Raw genomic sequence first — 18,150 nt, 5'->3', positions numbered from 1 at the left:
GTTGTGTCTCTGCCAGGCTTTGGTATCAGGATGATGCTGGCCTCATAAAATGAGTTAGGGAGGATTCCCTCTTTTTCTATTGATTGGAATAGTTTCAGAAGGAATGGTACCAGCTCCTCCTTGTACCTCTGGTAGAATTCGGCTGTGAACCCATCTGGTCCTGGACTTTTTTTGGTTGGTAAGCTATTGATTATTGCCACAATTTCAGCTCCTGTTATTGGTCTATTCAGAGATTCAACTTCTTCCTGGTTTAGTCTTGGGAGGGTGTATGTGTTGAGGAATTTATCCATTTCTTCTAGATTTTGTAGTTTATTTGCGTAGAGGTGTTTGTAATATTCTCTGATGGTAGTTTGTATTTCTGTGGGATCGGTGGTGATATCCCCATTATCATTTTTTATTGCATCTATTTGATTCTTTTTTTTTCTTTATTAATCTTGCTAGCGGTCTATCAATTTTGTTGATCCTTTGAAAAAACCAGCTCCTGGATTCATTTATTTTTTGAAGGGTTTTTTGCGTCTCTATTTCCTTCAGTTCTGCTCTGATTTTAGTTATTTCTTGCCTTCTGCTAGCTTTTGAATGTGTTTGCTCTTGCTTTTCTAGTTCTTTTAATTGTGATGTTAGGGTGTCAATTTTGGATCTTTCCTGCTTTCTCTTGTGGGCATTTAGTGCTATAAATTTCCCTCTACACACTGCTTTGAATGCATCCCAGAGATTCTAGTATGTTGTGTCTTGGTTCTCGTTGGTTTCAAAGAACATCTTTATTTCTGCCTTCATTTCGTTATGTACCCAGTAGTCATTCAGGAGCAGGTTGTTCAGTTTCCACGTAGTTGAGCGGTTTTGAGTGAGATTCTTAATCCTGAGTTCTAGCTTGATTGCACTGTGATCTGAGAGATAGTTTGTTATAATTTCTATTCTTTTACATTTATTGAGGAGAGCTTTACTTCCAAGTATATGGTCAATTTTGGAATAGGTGTGGTGTGGTGCTGAAAAAAATGTACATTCTGTTGATTTGGGGTGGAGAGTTCTGTAGATGTCTATTAGGTCTGCTTGGTGCAGAGCTGAGTTCAATTCCTGGGTATCCTTGTTGACTTTCTGTCTCATTGATCTGTCTAATGTTGACAGTGGGGTGTTAAAGTCTCCCATTATTAATGTGTGGGAGTCTAAGTCTCTTTGTAGGTCACTCAGGACTTGCTTTATGAATCTGGGTGCTCCTGTATTGGGTGCATATATATTTAGGATAGTTAGCTCTTCTTGTTGAATTAATCCCTTTACCATTATGTAATGGCCTTCTTTGTCTCTTTTGATCTTTGTTGGTTTAAAGTCTGTTTTATCAGAGACTAGGATTGCAACTCCTGCCTTTTTTTTGTTTTCCATTTGCTTGGTAGATCTTCCTCCATCCTTTTATTTTGAGCCTATGTGTGTCTCTGCATGTGAGATGGGTTTCCTGAATACAGCACACTGATGGGTCTTGAGTCTTTATCCAATTTGCCAGTCTGTGTCTTTTAATTGGAGCATTTAGTCCATTTACATTTAAAGTTAATATTGTTATGTGTGAATGTGATCCTGTCATTATGATGTTAGCTGGTTATTTTGCTCATTAGTTGATGCAGTCTCTTCCTAGTCTCGATGGTCTTTACATTTCGGTATGATTTTGCAGTGGCTGGTACCGGTTGTGCCTTTCCATGTTTAGCGCTTCCTTCAGGAGCTCTTTTAGGGCAGGCCTGGTGGTGACAAAATCTCTCAGCATTTGCTTGTCTGTAAAGTATTTTATTTCTCCTTCACTTATGAAGCTTAGTTTGGCAGGATATGAAATTCTGGGTTGAAAATTCTTTTCTTTAAGAATGTTGAATATTGGCCCCCACTCTCTTCTGGCTTGTAGGGTTTCTGCCGAGAGATCAGCTGTTAGTCTGATGGGCTTCCCTTTGATGGTAACCCGACCTTTCTCTGGCTGCCCTTAACATTTTTTCCTTCATTTCAACTTTGGTGAATCTGACAATGATGTGTCTTGGAGTTGCTCTTCTCGAGGAGTATCTTTGTGGCGTTCTCTGTATTTCCTGGATCTGAATGTTGGCCTGCCTTGCTAGATTGGGGAAGTTCTCCTGGATAATATCCTGCAGAGTGTTTTCCAACTTGGTTCCATTCTCCCCGTCACTTTCAGGTACACCAATCAGACGTAGATTTGGTCTTTTCACATAGTCCCACATTTCTTGGAGGCTTTGCTCATTTCTTTTTATTCTTTTTTCTCTAAACTTCCCTTCTCGCTTCATTTCATTCATTTCATCTTCCAGGGCTGATACCCTTTCTTCCATTTGATCGCATCGGCTCCTGAGGCTTCTGCATTCTTCACGTAGTTCTCGAGCCTTGGTTTTCAGCTCCATCAGCTCCTTTAAGCACTTCTCTGTATTGGTTATTCTAGTTATACATTCTTCTAAATTTTTTTCAAAGTTTTCAACTTCTTTGCCTTTGGTTTGAATATCCTCCCGTAGCTCGGAGTAATTTGATCGTCTGAAGCCTTCTTCTCTCAGCTCGTCAAAGTCATTCTCCGCCCAGCTTTGTTCCGTTGCTGGTGAGCAACTGCGGTCCTTTGGAGGAGGAGAGGTACTCTGCTTTCTAGAGTTTCCAGTTTTTCTGCTCTGTTTTTTCCCCATCTTTGTGGTTTTATCTACTTTTGGTCTTTGATGATGGTGATGTACAGATGGGTTTTTGGTGTGGATGTCCTTTCTGTTAGTTTTCCTTCTAACAGACAGGACCCTCAGCTGCAGGTCTGTTGGAGTACCTGGCCGGCCGTGTGAGGTGTCAGTCTGCCCCTGCTGGGGGGTGCCTCCCAGTTAGGGTGCTCAGGGGTCAGGGGTCAGGGACCCACTTGAGGAGGCAGTCAGCCCGTTCTCAGATCTCCAGTTGCGTGCTGGGAGAACCACTGCTCTCCTCAAAGCTGTCAGACAGGGACATTTAAGTCTGCAGAGGTTACTGCTGTCTTTTTGTTTGTCTGTGCCCTGCCCCCAGAGGTGGAGCCTACAGAGGCAGGCAGGCCTCCTTGAGCTGTGGTGGGCTCCACCCAGTTCAAGCTTCCAGGCTGCTTTGTTTACCTAAGCGAGGCTGGGCAATGGCGGGCGCCCCTCCCCCAGCCTTGCTGCCGACTTGCTCTTTGATCTCAGACTGCTGTGCTATCAATCAGCGAGACTCCGTGGGCGTAGGACCCTCTGAGCCAGGTGCGGGCTATACTCTCCTGGGGCACCGTTTCCTAAGCCCGTCAGAAAAGCACAGTATTCGGGTGGGAGTGGCCCGATTTTCCAGGTGCCGTCTGTCACCCCTGGAAAGGGAACTCCCTGACCCTTTGAGCTTCCCAAGTGAGGCAATGCCTCGCCCCTGCTTCAGCTGGCGCACGGTGCACTCACCCACTGACCTGCGCCCACTGTCTGGCACTCCCTAGTGAGATGAACACGGTACCTCAGATGGAAATGCAGAAATCACCCGTCTTCCGCGTCGCTCGCGCTGGGAGCTGTAGACCGGAGCTGTTCCTATTCGGCCATCTTGGCTCCTCTTTTGTTTAAGTTTCTTATAGGTGCTGGATATTAGACTTTTGTCAGATGCATAAATTGCAAAAATGTTCTCCCATTCTGTAGGTTGTCTGTTTACTCTGTTGATAGTGTTTTGTTGTTATTGTTGTTTTTGCTGTGCCAGAAGCTCTTTAGTTTAATTAGATACCATTTATCAATTTTTGCTTCTGTTGCAGTTGCTTTTAGCATCTTCATCATGAAATCTTTGTGCCGATGTCTCAAATGGTATTGCTGAGGTTGTCTTTAAGGATTTTTGTAGTTTTGGGTTTTACATTTAAGTCAATAATCTATCTTGAGTTGATTTTTGTGCATGGTGTAAGGAAGGGGTCCAGTTTTAATCTTCTGCATATGGCTAGCCAGTTATCCCAGTGCCATTTATTGAATAGGGAATCATTTCCCCATTGCTTGTTTTTGTCAGGTTTGTTGCAGATAGTTGTAGATGTGTGGTCTTATTCCTGGGTTCTCTATTCTGTTCCATTGGTCTATGTGTCTGTTCTTATATCAGTGCCATGCTGTCTTGGTTACCATAGCCCTGTAGTATAGTTTGAAGTAATGTAGCATGATGTCTCCAGCTTTGTTTCTTTTTGCTTAGGATTGCCTTGGTGATTCAAGCTTTTCTGGGGTTCCATATGAATTTTAAAATAGTTTTTTCCAGTTCTTTGAAGAATGTCAATGGTAGTTTAATAGAAATAGCATTGAATGTGTAAATTGCACTGGGCAGTTTGGCCATTTTCACAATATTGCTTCTTCCTGTATATGGGCATGGAATGTTTTTCATTTGTTTTTGTCATCTCTGATTTCTTTGAGCAGTGGTTTGTAGTTCTCCTTGTAGAGATCTTTCATTTCCCTAGTTAGCTGTATTCCTAGGTTGAATGTCCTTTATTTCTTTCTCTTGTATGACTGCTTTAGCTAGAACTTTCAGTACTTTGTTGGATAACAGTGGTGACAGTGGGCATCCTTGTCTTGTTCTAGATCTTAGAAGAAAGACTTTCAGTTTTTCCCCATTCAGTATGATACTAGCTCTGGGTCCGTCATATTTGGCTTTTGTTTTATTGAGGTATGTTTATTCTATCCCCATTTTTTTGAGGGTTTTTATAATGAAGGAATGATGAAGTGTATTGAGTGCTTTTTCAGCATTAATTGAAATGCTCATATGGTTTTTGTACTTCATTCTGTTGATATGATGGATCACATTGATTTATTTGCATATGTCGAACCATTCTTACATCTCAGGGATAAATCCCATTTGGTCATGATGAATGATCCTTTTAATGTATTGTTGAATTCATGTTTGCTTGTATTTTGTTGCCAATTTTTGGATCAGTGTACATCACTGATATTGGCCTACAGTTTCCCTTTTTTGATATGTCTTTGGTTTTGGTATCAGAGTAATACTGGCCTCCTAGAGTAAGTTTGGAAGTATTCCCTCTTCCTGTGTTTTTCAGAATAGTTTCAGTAGGATTGGTATTAGTTCTTTAAATATTTGATAGAGTTCAGCAGTGAAGCCATCAAGTCTCAAGTTATTCTTTACTTAGAGGCTTTATTACAGCTTCGATCTTGTTACTTATTATTGTTCTGTTCAGCTTCTGGATTCCTTCATGGTTCAATGTTGGTAGGTTTTATATGTCTAGGAATTTATTAATTTCTTCTAGATTTTTCCATTTATTGGTATATGGTTGCTCATAGTAGCCACAAATGATCCTTTGAATTTCTGAAGTATCCATTGTAATGTCTCTTTTTTATCTCCAATTTTATTTATTTTGGATTGTGCTGGGTAACCCCTGAAACCAGCATGTCTCAGAGCCCAAGGTCAATGGTGTACTCCTTGGGCATCAGTGGTGGTTGTTCAGGGCCCAAGGGTTCTTTAGTTAGCAGATGATAAATCCTTCCAGAACTGGGTTCTTCCCTCAAGGCAGTGAGATCCTTTCTGGCCCAGGCTGTGTCTAGAAATGTTGTCCAGGAGCTGGGGCCTGGAATTGAGGCCTCATGACTCTGCCCATTACCTTATTCTACTGTGAGTGACTTGGTGTCCAAGATGTAAGACAGAGTCCTCTTTGCTCTTTGCTGTCCTCTCCTTAAGCAGAAAGAAGGAGACACTTTCTTGCTGGGAGCTTCACTGCCTGGGGTTGGGGGAGTGGTGACACAAGCACTCCCTTAGCCATGCTAGCTGGTGTCTCTCTGGGTCACATGCCACCCTATTTCACTAGCTCTAAGCCAAGCCTAGTGCTAGGAGTTGCCTAGGAATTTCAGTCTTTGCATTCTAGATGCCTTTCAAGTTTACCTAGGATCCCAGAGCATTTCAGCACGCAGTGTTGAGGCTTGCTGAGCAATTCAAGTTCCATCTGCTGCGATGGGTGTTTGCCATGGGTGTTTCCGTGCTGGCTAGGGCTTGTCCAAATGCTCCCTCTGTGTGTGGGAGCTAGCTGAACCTAGGATGGCTCTATCCTCCGCTGTGACAGGGCAGCAGTGAATTGAATGTGAAGTCCCCCAGTTGCTGTGTTCTTTATCCCCAAAGTGCACAAATTGCCTTTCTGCACCACACGGTGGCAACTGAGGGATGTGGGTGGGGTGGTTATCAGCAACTCAGGACTGTCTCTCCATCCTTCCTCAATGCCTCTTTTGGTAATACAAAGTTAAAACCATGCGCTGTGATTGCTCACCTGATGTTTGGTTCTTATGACAGTGTTTCTTTTTTTTTTTCTTTTTTTATTATTATTATACTTTAAGTTTTAGGGTACATGTGCACAATGTGCAGGTTAGTTACATATGTATACATGTCCCATGCTGGTGTGCTGCACCCATTAACTTGCCATTTAGCATTAGATATATCTCCTAATGCTATCCCTCCCCCCCCCACCCCACAACAGTCCCCAGAGTGTGATGTTCCCCTTCCTGTGTCCATGTGTTCTCATTGTTCAATTCCCATCTATGAGTGAGAACATGCGGTGTTTGTTTTTTTGTCCTTGCGATAGTTTACTGAGAATGATGATTTCCAATTTCATCCATGTCCCTACAAAGGACATGAACTCATCATTTTTTATAGCTGCATAGTATTCCATGGTGTATATGTGCCACATTTTCTTAATCCAGTCTATCATTGTTGAACATTTGGGTTGGTTCCAAGTCTTTGCTATTGTGAATAGTGCCGCAATAAACATACGTGTGCATGTGTCTTTATAGCAGCATGATTTATAATCCTTTGGGTATATACCCAGTAATGGGATGGGTGGGTGAAATGGAATTTCTAGTTCTAGATCCCTGAGGAATCGCCACACTGACTTCCACAATGGTTGAACTAGTTTACGGTCCCACCAACAGTGTAAAAGTGTTCCTATTTCTCCACATCCTCTCCAGCATCTGTTGTTTCCTGACTTTTTAATGATCGCCATTCTAACTAGTGTGAGATGGTATCTCATTGTGGTTTTGATTTGCATTTCTCTGATAGCCAGTGATGGTGAGCATTTTTTCATGTGTTTTTTTGGCTGCATAGACGTCTTCTTTTGAGAAGTGTCTGTTCATATCCTTCATCCACTTTTTGATGGGGTTGTTTGTTTTTTTCTTGTAGATTTGTTTGAGTTCATTGTAGATTCTGGATATTAGCCCTTTGTCAGATGAGTAGGTTGCGAAAATTTTCTCCCATTCTGTAGGTTGCTTGTTCACTCTGATGGTAGTTTCTTTTGCTGTGCAGAAGCTCTTTAGTTTAATTAGATCCCATTTGTCAATTTTGCCTTTTGTTGCCATTGCTTTTGGTGTTTCAGACATGAAGTCCTTGCCCATGCCTATGTCCTGAATGGTAATGCCTAGGTTTTCTTCTAGGGTTTTTATGGTTTTAGGTCTAACGTTTAAGTCTTTAATCCATCTCGAATTAATTTTTGTATAAGGTGTAAGGAAGGGATCCAGTTTCAGCTTTCTACATATGGCTAGCCAGTTTTCCCAGCACCATTTATTAAATAGGGAATCCTTTCCCCATTGCTTGTTTTTCTCAGGTTTTTCAAAGATCAGATAGTTGTAGATATGCGGTGTTATGTCTGAGGGCTCTGTTCTGTTCCATTGATCTATATCTCTGTTTTGGTACCAGTACCATGCTGTTTTGGTTACTGTAGCCTTGTAGTATAGTTTGAAGTCAGGTAGTGTGATGCCTCCAGCTTTGTTCTTTTGACTTATGATTGACTTGGTGATGCAGGCTCTTTTTTGGTTCCATATGAACTTTAAGGTGGTTTTTTCCAATTCTGTGAAGAAAGTCATTGGTAGCTTGATGGGGATGGCATTGAATCTATAAATTACCTTGGGCAGTATGGCCATTTTCACGATGTTGATTCTTCCTACCCATGAGCATGGAATGTTCTTCCATTTGTTTGTATCCTCTTTTATTTCCTTGAGCAGTGGTTTGTAGTTCTCCTTGAAGAGGTCCTTCACGTCCCTTGTAAGTTGGATTCCTAAGTATTTTATTTTCTTTGAAGCAATTGTGAATGGGAGTTCACTCATGATTTGGCTCTCTGTCTGTTATTGGTGTATAAAAATGCTTGTGATTTTTGTACATTGATTTTGTATTCTGAGACTTTGCTGAAGTTGCTTATCAGCTTAAGGAGATTTTGGGCTGAGACAATGGGGTTTTCTAGATATACAGTCATGTCATCTGGAAACAGGGACAATTTGACTTCCTCTTTTCCTAATTGAATACCCTTTATTTCCTTCTCCTGCGTAATTGCCCTGGCCAGAACTTCCAACACTATGTTGAATAGGAGTGGTGAGAGAGGGCATCCCTGTCTTGTGCCAGTTTTCAAAGGGAATGCTTCCAGTTTTTGCCCATTCGGTATGATATTGGCTGTGGGTTTGTCATAGATAGCTCTTATTATTTTGAGATACGTCCCATCGATACCTAATTTATTGAGAGTTTTTAGTATGAAGCGTTGTTGAATTTTGTCAAAGGCCTTTTCTGCATCTATTGAGATAATCATGTGGTTTCTGTCTTTGGTTCTGTTTATATGCTGGATTACATTTATTGATTTGCGTATATTGAACCAGCCTTGCATCCCAGGGATGAAGCCCACTTGATCATGGTGGATAAGCTTTTTGATGTGCTGCTGGATTCGGTTTGCCAGTATTTTATTGAGGATTTTTGCATCAGTGTTCATCAAGGATATTGGTCTAAAATTCTCTTTTTTGGTTGTGTTTTCTGTGTGCAGATGGTTTTTAAAATTTGGTGTTCCCGGGAGTGTGGGGGTGTGATTGGTGTAGGCTTGTATTCTGCATCTTACTCTGCCCTCTGAACTTTAATTTATACCATACAAGAAATCAGAGTGAAAGGTAAACAACAAGGTTACAATGTAACTCTATTATAAATTTTGATTTTTTTTTTTTGGTCACAAATACCAGTATATTTTTGTCTTTGGAGGTATACATCATTTAATTTAACAAGCTCTAAAGCTTATAAAATTTAACTTCTCAAGTAAGAAGTCCAGCACTTCATGGCTATTAATTTTACTATGAAAATATCCAGGTACTGAATTCATTTTAATAATTGTAATTCTTCTAAACATCATTTGAGGAATTATTTGTGGACACTAGACCCAAGACTACACTAAATCCAAACAGTATACCTAGGACCTGAGTTTTGAGTTTTCATCTCAGTTATCTGTCCTTCAAGTTACTACTTCCTCTTATGCTTTCTTTTACTAACCAAATTTTCAGATTTTTACATTGCACCTTGTCCTCCAAGGCCCTGTTGGACAACTTTGTAAATATGCATTTACAGCCTTTAAACACCAACATTTTAAACTGAGACTAATTCCTGCAACCACATTTCTTATCAAAAGTTCAGCACTAGGCTGGGTGCAGTGGCTCACGCCTGTAATCCCAGCACTTTGGGAGGCTGAGGTGAACAGATCACTTGAGGTCAGGAGTTTGAGACCCACCTGGCCAAAATGGGGAAACCTCATCTCTACTAAAAATATAAAGAATTAGCCGGGTTTGGTGGCGGGCCTCTGTAGTCCCAGCTACTTTGGAGGCTGAGACAGGAGAATCACTTGAACCCAGAAGGTGAAGGTTGCAGTGAGCCGAGATGGTGCCGCTGCACTCCAGCCTGGGCGACAGAGCCAGACTTCATCTCCAGAAAAAAACAAAACAAAAATGTTTAGCACTAGCAATATCTTTCTGCCATTTTCTTCTGCTCAAGGAACTAAAGAAGTCAAACAGATAATGGTTCTGCCTGAGCCATTTGTGAAGTCTAAAAACAGATACATATACTCCCTGTTATTCTTTCAGGGCATTATTTTATCCTTTTTTTTAAACCTTGAAAAATAAGTAAGTGTTATTTAGCCTTATAAATATTTTGAAGTAAAGTTTCTGAATTTCTGTGAAGAACTCTTCAAGCAATTCAGCTTTTCAAACACAGTCGTCACACAATAGTCCCTGTAACATGGGATTTATTCCACAGTTAAAAAGTGACTCCCTCCTTTGTTATATGTGAGAGTCGCTCTTTGTTTTCTCAGGATCCCAAACTGCTCATTGAAAGCCATCTCTGTTTTCCAACACTATGTCAAATTGTAGGGGAACACCCATTAGAACTTTCTTTACATTCTCTTGCTGCCATGTTTTAAAGAATGAAGGTATAGCAGTATGAATTAATCATGGTTTCTCAGTTGCTGGGCATTGTACTGCTCCAGGGTTATCAATAGATACAGTCAGATTCCTGCGTTTGTGTTAGAAGTCTGGCATTGACTAGTTCTCTTTGCTACTACATCATCTAGCAGTTGTTCCATGTTCAACTGGGCCTGAACCTTCTTCAGGCCTCTTCTGAAAAGAAAAGTTACCTGTGAAGTGTCTTTCTGATGGCTTAATTTATTTCCTCTCCTGGTAAAATTGGCCATAATGTTATTTTTTCTGTTTAGCTGGTTAGGTCTCTTGAGAACTGCAGCTGGTTTCCTATGCACTTCATTTTGTTTCAGAAGGCTTGCCTTTCTTTTTAACACTGGAAAATAGTGTTCTGTATTCTTGTCACTTAGATGTGGACAGTTCATACATAGGACTAATTCCTTTTCCAATTCCAGATGATTTTCTAACTGCAAGTACGGTGATTATCCATGAGGATGTCTCTTTCCAGGCATTACTCTTCCTCTGCAGCTTAGACTGGTTTTACCAAAACCAGAATTCTGTTGGAGTACCCATTGTATTCTCATCCTAAATTGCTGGAGTCTTCTGTTTAGTTTTGGAAAATTCTGCTTTTTTTCTTTCTTTGAATTTGGTTTGATGACACCATCCAAAGACACACCAATTTTGTCAAGGTGTTTGTTGCTGCAGGCTTTCAGCAGCTGTGACAAGGTCACTGTGGCTTCTACCAACTGGGTACCACACTGGTTCATGGCTGGAAACGTGGTGCTAGAACAGTCAGTGCGGAAGGCCAGAGTTGGAGGCCTGCCACCTCTCATGCACGCACGCAAGCAGACTGCCAGGCAGCATCCTTGTCCTCCCACCCGTGGTTGCCAGCATAGACCAATTTATCCCGTTCCTTTAGATTACTTGATAGTGTTCTCTGGAATACTCTTGAATATACCATAATTTAGTTAGTAAAGCATATTGATGGATTGCTGATAGTTCAGTTTCTTACTATTACAAGCAGTGATACACTAAAAATCCTGTTACAAATATGTCTTTCAAGTATGTGTTTCTGGAGAATAAATTTGATCAAATGATGTATTAACTTAGCATCTTAATAAATTCAAAAAGATTGTTCTTATTTAAACATCAGCCTTCTTGCCTGTTTCCTTATGCTTTTAGGAAAACTAGGTATTATCAATTTTTATACTCTCTGTCAATGTAATTGGTAGATATGTTTCATTGTTTTAATTTGCATTTAAAAGATTCATGAAGTGGGGTTTTCTATAACATTTTTATTTTAGTCATGTTTTACATATTGTGACTTGTACTGTGTTGATATCCTTAGCTCAGTTTTCTGTTGGATTTTTCTTTATTCTATTGATTAGTAAGATTGTGGTATATTAGTGAAAATAGCCATTTGTCAAATGTTGGAAATTTTTTTGCTTTTAAAAAATATACATACTGTATACCATCATAGATTTTTTAAAATTATAGATAGTCAGATTTTTAAATCTTTTTAATGGTATCTTGATTTTGTTCTTATGCTTAGGAATTCATTTACCAACAAGAGTATTATGAATTTGAAAGATTTTCTGTCATCAGTATTATTGTCTAATTTTTATTATAATCAAGATTTATAATATCCAGGAATGTTTATTTCCTTTTCTCTTTTTTGTTTTCATTGTGTTCCTAGATTTTGGTCTCTAATTTGGCATGTACAACATCATCAAATAGCCTGAAATATTTGGCATATTATTAGTTACTGTGGATCAGAATAGAGTATTAGATGGGATGATCTTGGATGCTGCTTAATTGAATACCAATTTATAAGTACCTATACTTGGTACCAGTTTACAAGTGGGCCAACTATCAGTCCTTGTTTGTGTGACATAGTCTAAGTTTAACCTGTCTTCCAGAATAATTTTTTTTTTTTTGAGATGAGGTCTCACTCTGTCACTCAGGCTGGAGTGCAGTGGCACAATCTTGGGTCACTACAACCGTGGCCTCCCAGGCTCAAGTGATCCTCCTATCTCAGCCTCCTGAGTAGCTGGGACTATGGGAGTAGGCCACCATGCCCAGCTAATTTTTTGTAATTTTGATAGAGACAGGGTTTTACCATGTTGCCCAGGGTGGTCTCAAACTCCTGAGCTCAAGCCCTCCTAAAGTGCTGAGATTACAGGCCTGAGCCACCGCACTTGACCAAGAATAATTTTTAATAGTCTGCTTTCACTATAAAAAGTGCCTCAGTTTAAATAAGAAATTATAAATATTATAAAAGATAGTTGTTTACATGGGATAGTTCCTCAGGGTATTGTAACACTAAAGCTTTAGTTGTTTCTGTTTATATCATTCAGTTGTTTCTATTTACATTACTTCTATAGTAGTAATATTTGATTTGCTTTAACTTTTAAAATATCTGTTATTTTCATTATGAACTTATTACAAGCTTCATACAGTTGCTTATGTGAGGTATTTCTAGAACAGTCATGCTAGTGTGTACTCTCTTTGCCTTCATTTTAATTACCAGAATGATGTTCACTTTTTGCATTAAATGTCCCTTATAATTCTTATTTACCTAGTATTGCTTTAAAGATGATGAAACATTTGTCTCTGTATGTGGGCATATTTTGGTTATATTTTACTAAATATGTCATCAAATCTTTTTGTATGGCTATGACCTAATGTTTTAACCTGGCCAAATAAACCATTACTTATTACGTTAATGTTTTCTGATGTTGCATATACTTGGATCATTGGATTTTGTGGTATGCTAAGTAATACCACTGTTCTTAATACAGATCCCCGTGGGAGCCACTAAATGCTAGTCCCTATTATACTGTCACAGTGTTGATAAAACTTTGGTACTTGTTATCTGCCAGATAGATTTTCAGCTATCTTATTTTATTCCAATAGTACTTCTCCAGCCTTTTCTTATGTAGTACTGTGTCAAAGACTATTTTATAATAGGTAAATTGTGTCTATTGTTCTTTCTTTCCTTTCTCTACTACCTCTGCTACTGCTTAAAAGGTTTATAGAGTTTAGTATTGGTCGTTTTCACCACCGATTATAAACTGTAAATCAACCCATATTCTTTCTTAAACTATTATTTTACATTTTGAGGTGTTTTGTAAAATTGCCATATAAAAAGGCCAGTTTCAATTTTCCTTTAGTTAAAAATATCTTTTTTTTTTTTTTTTTTAGGAATACATCTTAAGAAACCTAACTTTTTTTTTCTTTTTTTTTTTTTTTTTAACATTTCTGGTTGTTTGTGTGTTTATATCATAATATATATGTTTCTCCGTGTTATATTTAGGTATATATGTTTGACCCTTAATTTTTATATTTGTTGGTCCCATTAATAAAATTTGAGAATATCTGGTGAGTAGAACACCATATAGGAATTTTCAGTTGTGCTACCATTAGCCTTTAAACATTACTCTTTGGATACAGCTATTTATTTATAGGTATTTTCAATTTCATGTTATGTAAACTGTATATGAGATTTTCATAAAAGTTTGTTCTTTTAAAATATCTAGGCACTGAAGATAAATTAATGAAGTTCTTACTGTTATTTTTGCAATGCATGTAATAACATGAAGAGAAGCTGGTTTATTAGACACGGAGTCATGTTTCTTGTTGTATGATATATAAAGTATCTACTGTAATACATAAAATAATGTTTGTTGGTTTTTGCATTTCTTCTGCAGAGAGTGATAATGAACTCTCAAGTGGAACAGGTGATGTGTCTAAGGACTGTCCTGAGAAGATCCTATATTCTTGGGGAGAATTGCTAGGAAAATGGTAAAATTTTATTTTTCATACTGAAAATTCTATATTTACATAGTTGATGTTAATTTGTTGTATTAAAATCTTTGTGTTAAAATAGGTTTTAAAGGATTAACATTAAAATCTGTCTTAATATCTTAATTTTGTTTAAAAACTTAAAAATTAAAATATAATTTATAGATACTCTTTATGTTTGGCTAGGTCTTCCCCCCAAGTATGGTTTTATTTAACTTGCTTTTAGAAGATGTCTTTGTCTTATTATTTCACTCAGACCTTATTATTTGTCTTATTATTTCACATCATTTAGCACAGTCAATTTTATGCTATATTGCCAATGCATTTAAATGTCTACTGTTAAAGGGTGACATTTTTTAAAAAACAAGTTTATTACCACTAAAATGGGCTGTATAGTTTAGAATTTATCATTTTATGCTGATTGTTAACTGACACAGCTTGTTTCATTCTTTCTGACTAAAACTATTACTTTAAATTTTGGCGTATTTTATGTGGAATCACAAAAAAGTACTCTTTATATTTATTATATTAAGTACTTTTTATATTTATGATAAATACATTTTTTAAAAGGGTAATTATGACTATCATATGTTGGTATAATGAAAAAATCCTGCCAACAAAATACTTCCCCATATTAGTATAGACATAGAAATTCAATTTATTGTTGAATATGCATATCAGATTACATGCATGCGGGTAGTCCAGGGGAGACTACAAAGTCTGGGCAGAATTTCACAGTTCAGTAGAAGAAAGAATAATTTAAACCTCTTTTCTCTTTTCAAGAGAAAAGTGGATGCTCCTTATGATAGTCTGTATGCATCCTGAGAGTTTCCTTAGTTGTAATTTAGGATATACGTATTTACAGTTCCAACGGTTGGAATACTGATGATTTTTCATTGTAAAATCTGGAGATTAGGTTTAGCAAATTTGGACCAAAGTATTGGGCCTGTTATTGTTTTTAAGTAGATAAACCCTAAATGGCCAGCTGCTTCTCCTTTTTAAGCAAAGAAAATTTCATTTTATTTATCCTTATACATATCACATAAAATGAACACATTTCAGAGAATTTATTTAACTCATTAATGAATGTCAACATAAAATAATCAAAAGGGTCAGAATCTAATTTAAAGGTAATTTGTTCAATAGCCAAATATGAGCATGGACCACCCAGAAACACCACCTCTAAAGGAATGCAGTCAGTGGTCCAAAGTAGGGAAGTTAAGATTTCATTTATATAGGCAGAGGCACAGGAGTTTTTAGCAGGATTATGACATTATTCATACAGGGCTGGTGCATAGTTACAGCAGTTTGGTTGGTTATAGGCAGTGCTTTTTTTGGCAGGGGGATGTTAAAAAATTTTTTTAACTTTTTTTATAGAGGGTACAGTAATCATAGGTTTTCTGTTATCTGGTCTAAGTGAAGCAGAATGACAAAAGGGATGTTAATCTAGAACAAGGGTCATTAATGAAGAAGGCAGGAGGTTTTGGTCCTTGACATCATTTAATTTTCTCTAGTTATTGTACAAAACAAGAAAAATGTGATTTAATGTATAATCCAAGAACAGAAGTTGTAACCATATGTGACTCAGATAACAGTCACATCTCTCTCAAAACTTAAAGTGTTGTTGTTTTTTTTTATTCCAACAGCTTTTAGGTTTTATTTTCACATGGAGCACCAATAAGGTATTAGAGCCAATCAAAATAAAGATTTGATTTAGAGATTTATTTTCTTTACCTGGCAATTCATTTGCACTACCATGAATGGGAGTCATTTGCTTAGCTATGGACAGTAAATTTTGCATTGCCATTATGTTATATATGTTGAGAGTTGTAAACTAGCCTAGTCAAGGACAAAGACACACACTTCTATGTTGTCACCCAATTCCCGGATGTTCCAGCCATTCTGTTGAAATGATGTTCAGTAATCATTTTGTCCATTTCAAAAATCTTACACAATTTTACCCCACACTATATCCAGGATCTAATTTACTCTTTTGCAAGCATTGTCCACCTAAATCTATCTCATATGTTTTTATCTGTTTTATTTAGGGTTACTCTCTTCCTTTACTTTAAGATGAACAGTTCTCTTTTTAGATGGTCCTGAGTTAGGACAGTTTCAATGGGGGATGGAGAGCGGCAGGAAGTGAGATGGGAGAGTATGTTCTAGTTAGAGGCAGATGACTTTTTCAGTCTCAGACTAGGCTGGGAAACAGGAAGCATGCTAAACTTTTTAAACAGAAGCATTTTAATGCAGATAATTGGCTTACAATGTGTTAGAAGGTTGAGAGAGCAGAAAGGAGGCATTATGATTGGAGTAACCCAAGTAGTAGGAAACAGCTATGGCCTATAGGACTGGAGAAATAAAATGAAAGAAGTATTGTTACCAGAGTCTAGGAACTCAGAGGAGGTCTGAGGAGCTGATGCAGGGATCTCTGAAGAGGGCTGCATCCTGGTTGCTTAGAGTTATGAGGATCCTCATAGCAGCTAGTGTTTAGAAAGAACTGTCAGGGCAGGGGACAACTGTTTAGCTCCACATTTCTGAAGAGATACCCAGATCTTGGAGCAGGTGGGGAGGGCCACATCATTGGTGCTGGTACTTGTTAGCCTGGCTAGTATTAGTATTTTTCAGGAGTTAATGGTATAGTTGGTGCTGGCAATGGAATTCCTTCTTCCATTCTTCTGCCTTCCAACTGTACATGACTATTACTCATGGGCAGAACCTAACCTGGAAGCCAGTGGGCAAGGGAGTTTGGGATATGTAGTCTGCAGATTCTCAGCCCTTACATCTTTGAGCAGAATACAGAAGGGTGGACTTGTAGCTGATAGGCAGTGGGTAAATGAATACAAAAGGGTAAAAGATGGGCCTAATTCTCATTTACCCATTTATCTGGTCCAGTTGAATTAGGCTTTCCTAATACCCAATGTTTTTCGATAGAGATTTATTTATTAGGAGCACTGATAAGAAAAAAAAAAAAACAGCACCAACAACTTGTCCTAATCTTCTTTATCTTTGGTCTGAAAGTGTATTTTTATGGTCCAACCATATGGATGTGATTGATAGCATCAGATATAATGGTAGCATATGCATTGATACCACAGCTTGGCTTCTACTGTTACATGGTTTCTTCCTTTCCCACTTCAAGTTATTTGCTGGGGGAAGGCTTAGGAATTTACATGGACCTCCATGCACCATAGAAATAAGCAACGTGTCTCCTGCGGCAGCTCTACTCTCTGGCTAGAATTTATTTTTCCCTGATTCTCTGGTGAAGAACAGGGGCATAGTCTTCCATTGTGGCCGCTTCATAAAACAAGGGCTCCCTTCTTACTGGATCTCTCATTACTGAGAATTGGGTGCTTACTTTTTACGGGACCAACACATTCTTTCTAGTATAGCAAAATACACAACACCTAAAACTAATACCTTATACTCCAGTTGAAATTAATCAGCAAAACAGCTCTTAGATATCAATATATATAGGTATTGTAGAAACTAATTTTCTTTGGATAAGATGTTTCTTCTTGTCCATAATTTACTCCCAAAAGCAAAATAATTTCAAGTTGATAAGATCTGTGGAAGGGGAATATAATTTAATGGGAAAAATACGTTATGCTTAAACTCAGAACTGAATTAGACTTCCAGTTGTAGTGCTAACTTGATAGGTAGCTTGCACAAGTTATTTAACATTTTTGGGTTCCATTTTTCCAGTGAAGCTTTTATAAACTTGCTCATGTATGCACACTTTGTCTTTCAGAAATGGAATAATGTTTGCAAAGTTTTTTTGTGTGTTTTGTTTTTCTTTTTCCTAGCCCTTAGATTGAGAAAATACCTTAATTTTTATTGTCTTTTTATGGTTTGGGATTATATCACCATTCTTGAGGAATTTACAATAACAGTCTGGGCTCTTTCATTAAAGAGAGTATGTACAAACATCTCACTTTCTTGATTCTTAGATGAAATTTAGTTAAAAGTCCACATGCTTATTGGGAGAAATGGCAAGGTGAGAATGTTTGGGAAGGGAAGTAGAGACAGACATTGGATTTTTGTCAGTCAAGTTTCTTTTGATTTTAAATTATTTATTCATTACATTTTCTACATGGCAGTTAATATTCTAAAACTATAAACAAAATTTAATATAGAAAAAATATTATGCTTTTCTTTTTTGCCTTTGCATGCTCTTATTTCAAAATAGATTTAA

At 37.9% G+C, this 18,150-nt stretch overlaps 1 protein-coding gene and 1 pseudogene across 13 annotated transcripts in view; one reads left to right on the top strand and one right to left on the bottom strand.

Annotated features, from left to right (window-relative positions):
• RABGAP1L (RAB GTPase activating protein 1 like) overlaps window positions 1-18,150 on the top strand; it is an 852,978-nt gene that overhangs the window by 214,188 nt on the left and 620,640 nt on the right. For all 13 annotated transcript variants that reach the window (XM_054449610.2, XM_054449637.2, XM_054449629.2 and 10 more), the window contains one exon: window positions 13,862-13,955. In XM_054449610.2, the coding sequence (XP_054305585.1) occupies window positions 13,862-13,955 (94 nt within the window). The remainder of the gene's footprint in view (window positions 1-13,861; window positions 13,956-18,150) is intronic.
• Window positions 9,983-10,918, bottom strand: LOC129011657 (UAP56-interacting factor-like; annotated as a pseudogene).

Source organism: Pongo pygmaeus, chromosome 1, assembly GCF_028885625.2.
Source record: "Pongo pygmaeus isolate AG05252 chromosome 1, NHGRI_mPonPyg2-v2.0_pri, whole genome shotgun sequence".
NCBI lineage: Eukaryota > Metazoa > Chordata > Mammalia > Primates > Hominidae > Pongo > Pongo pygmaeus.
This window is presented reverse-complemented; position numbering and strand designations above follow the sequence as displayed.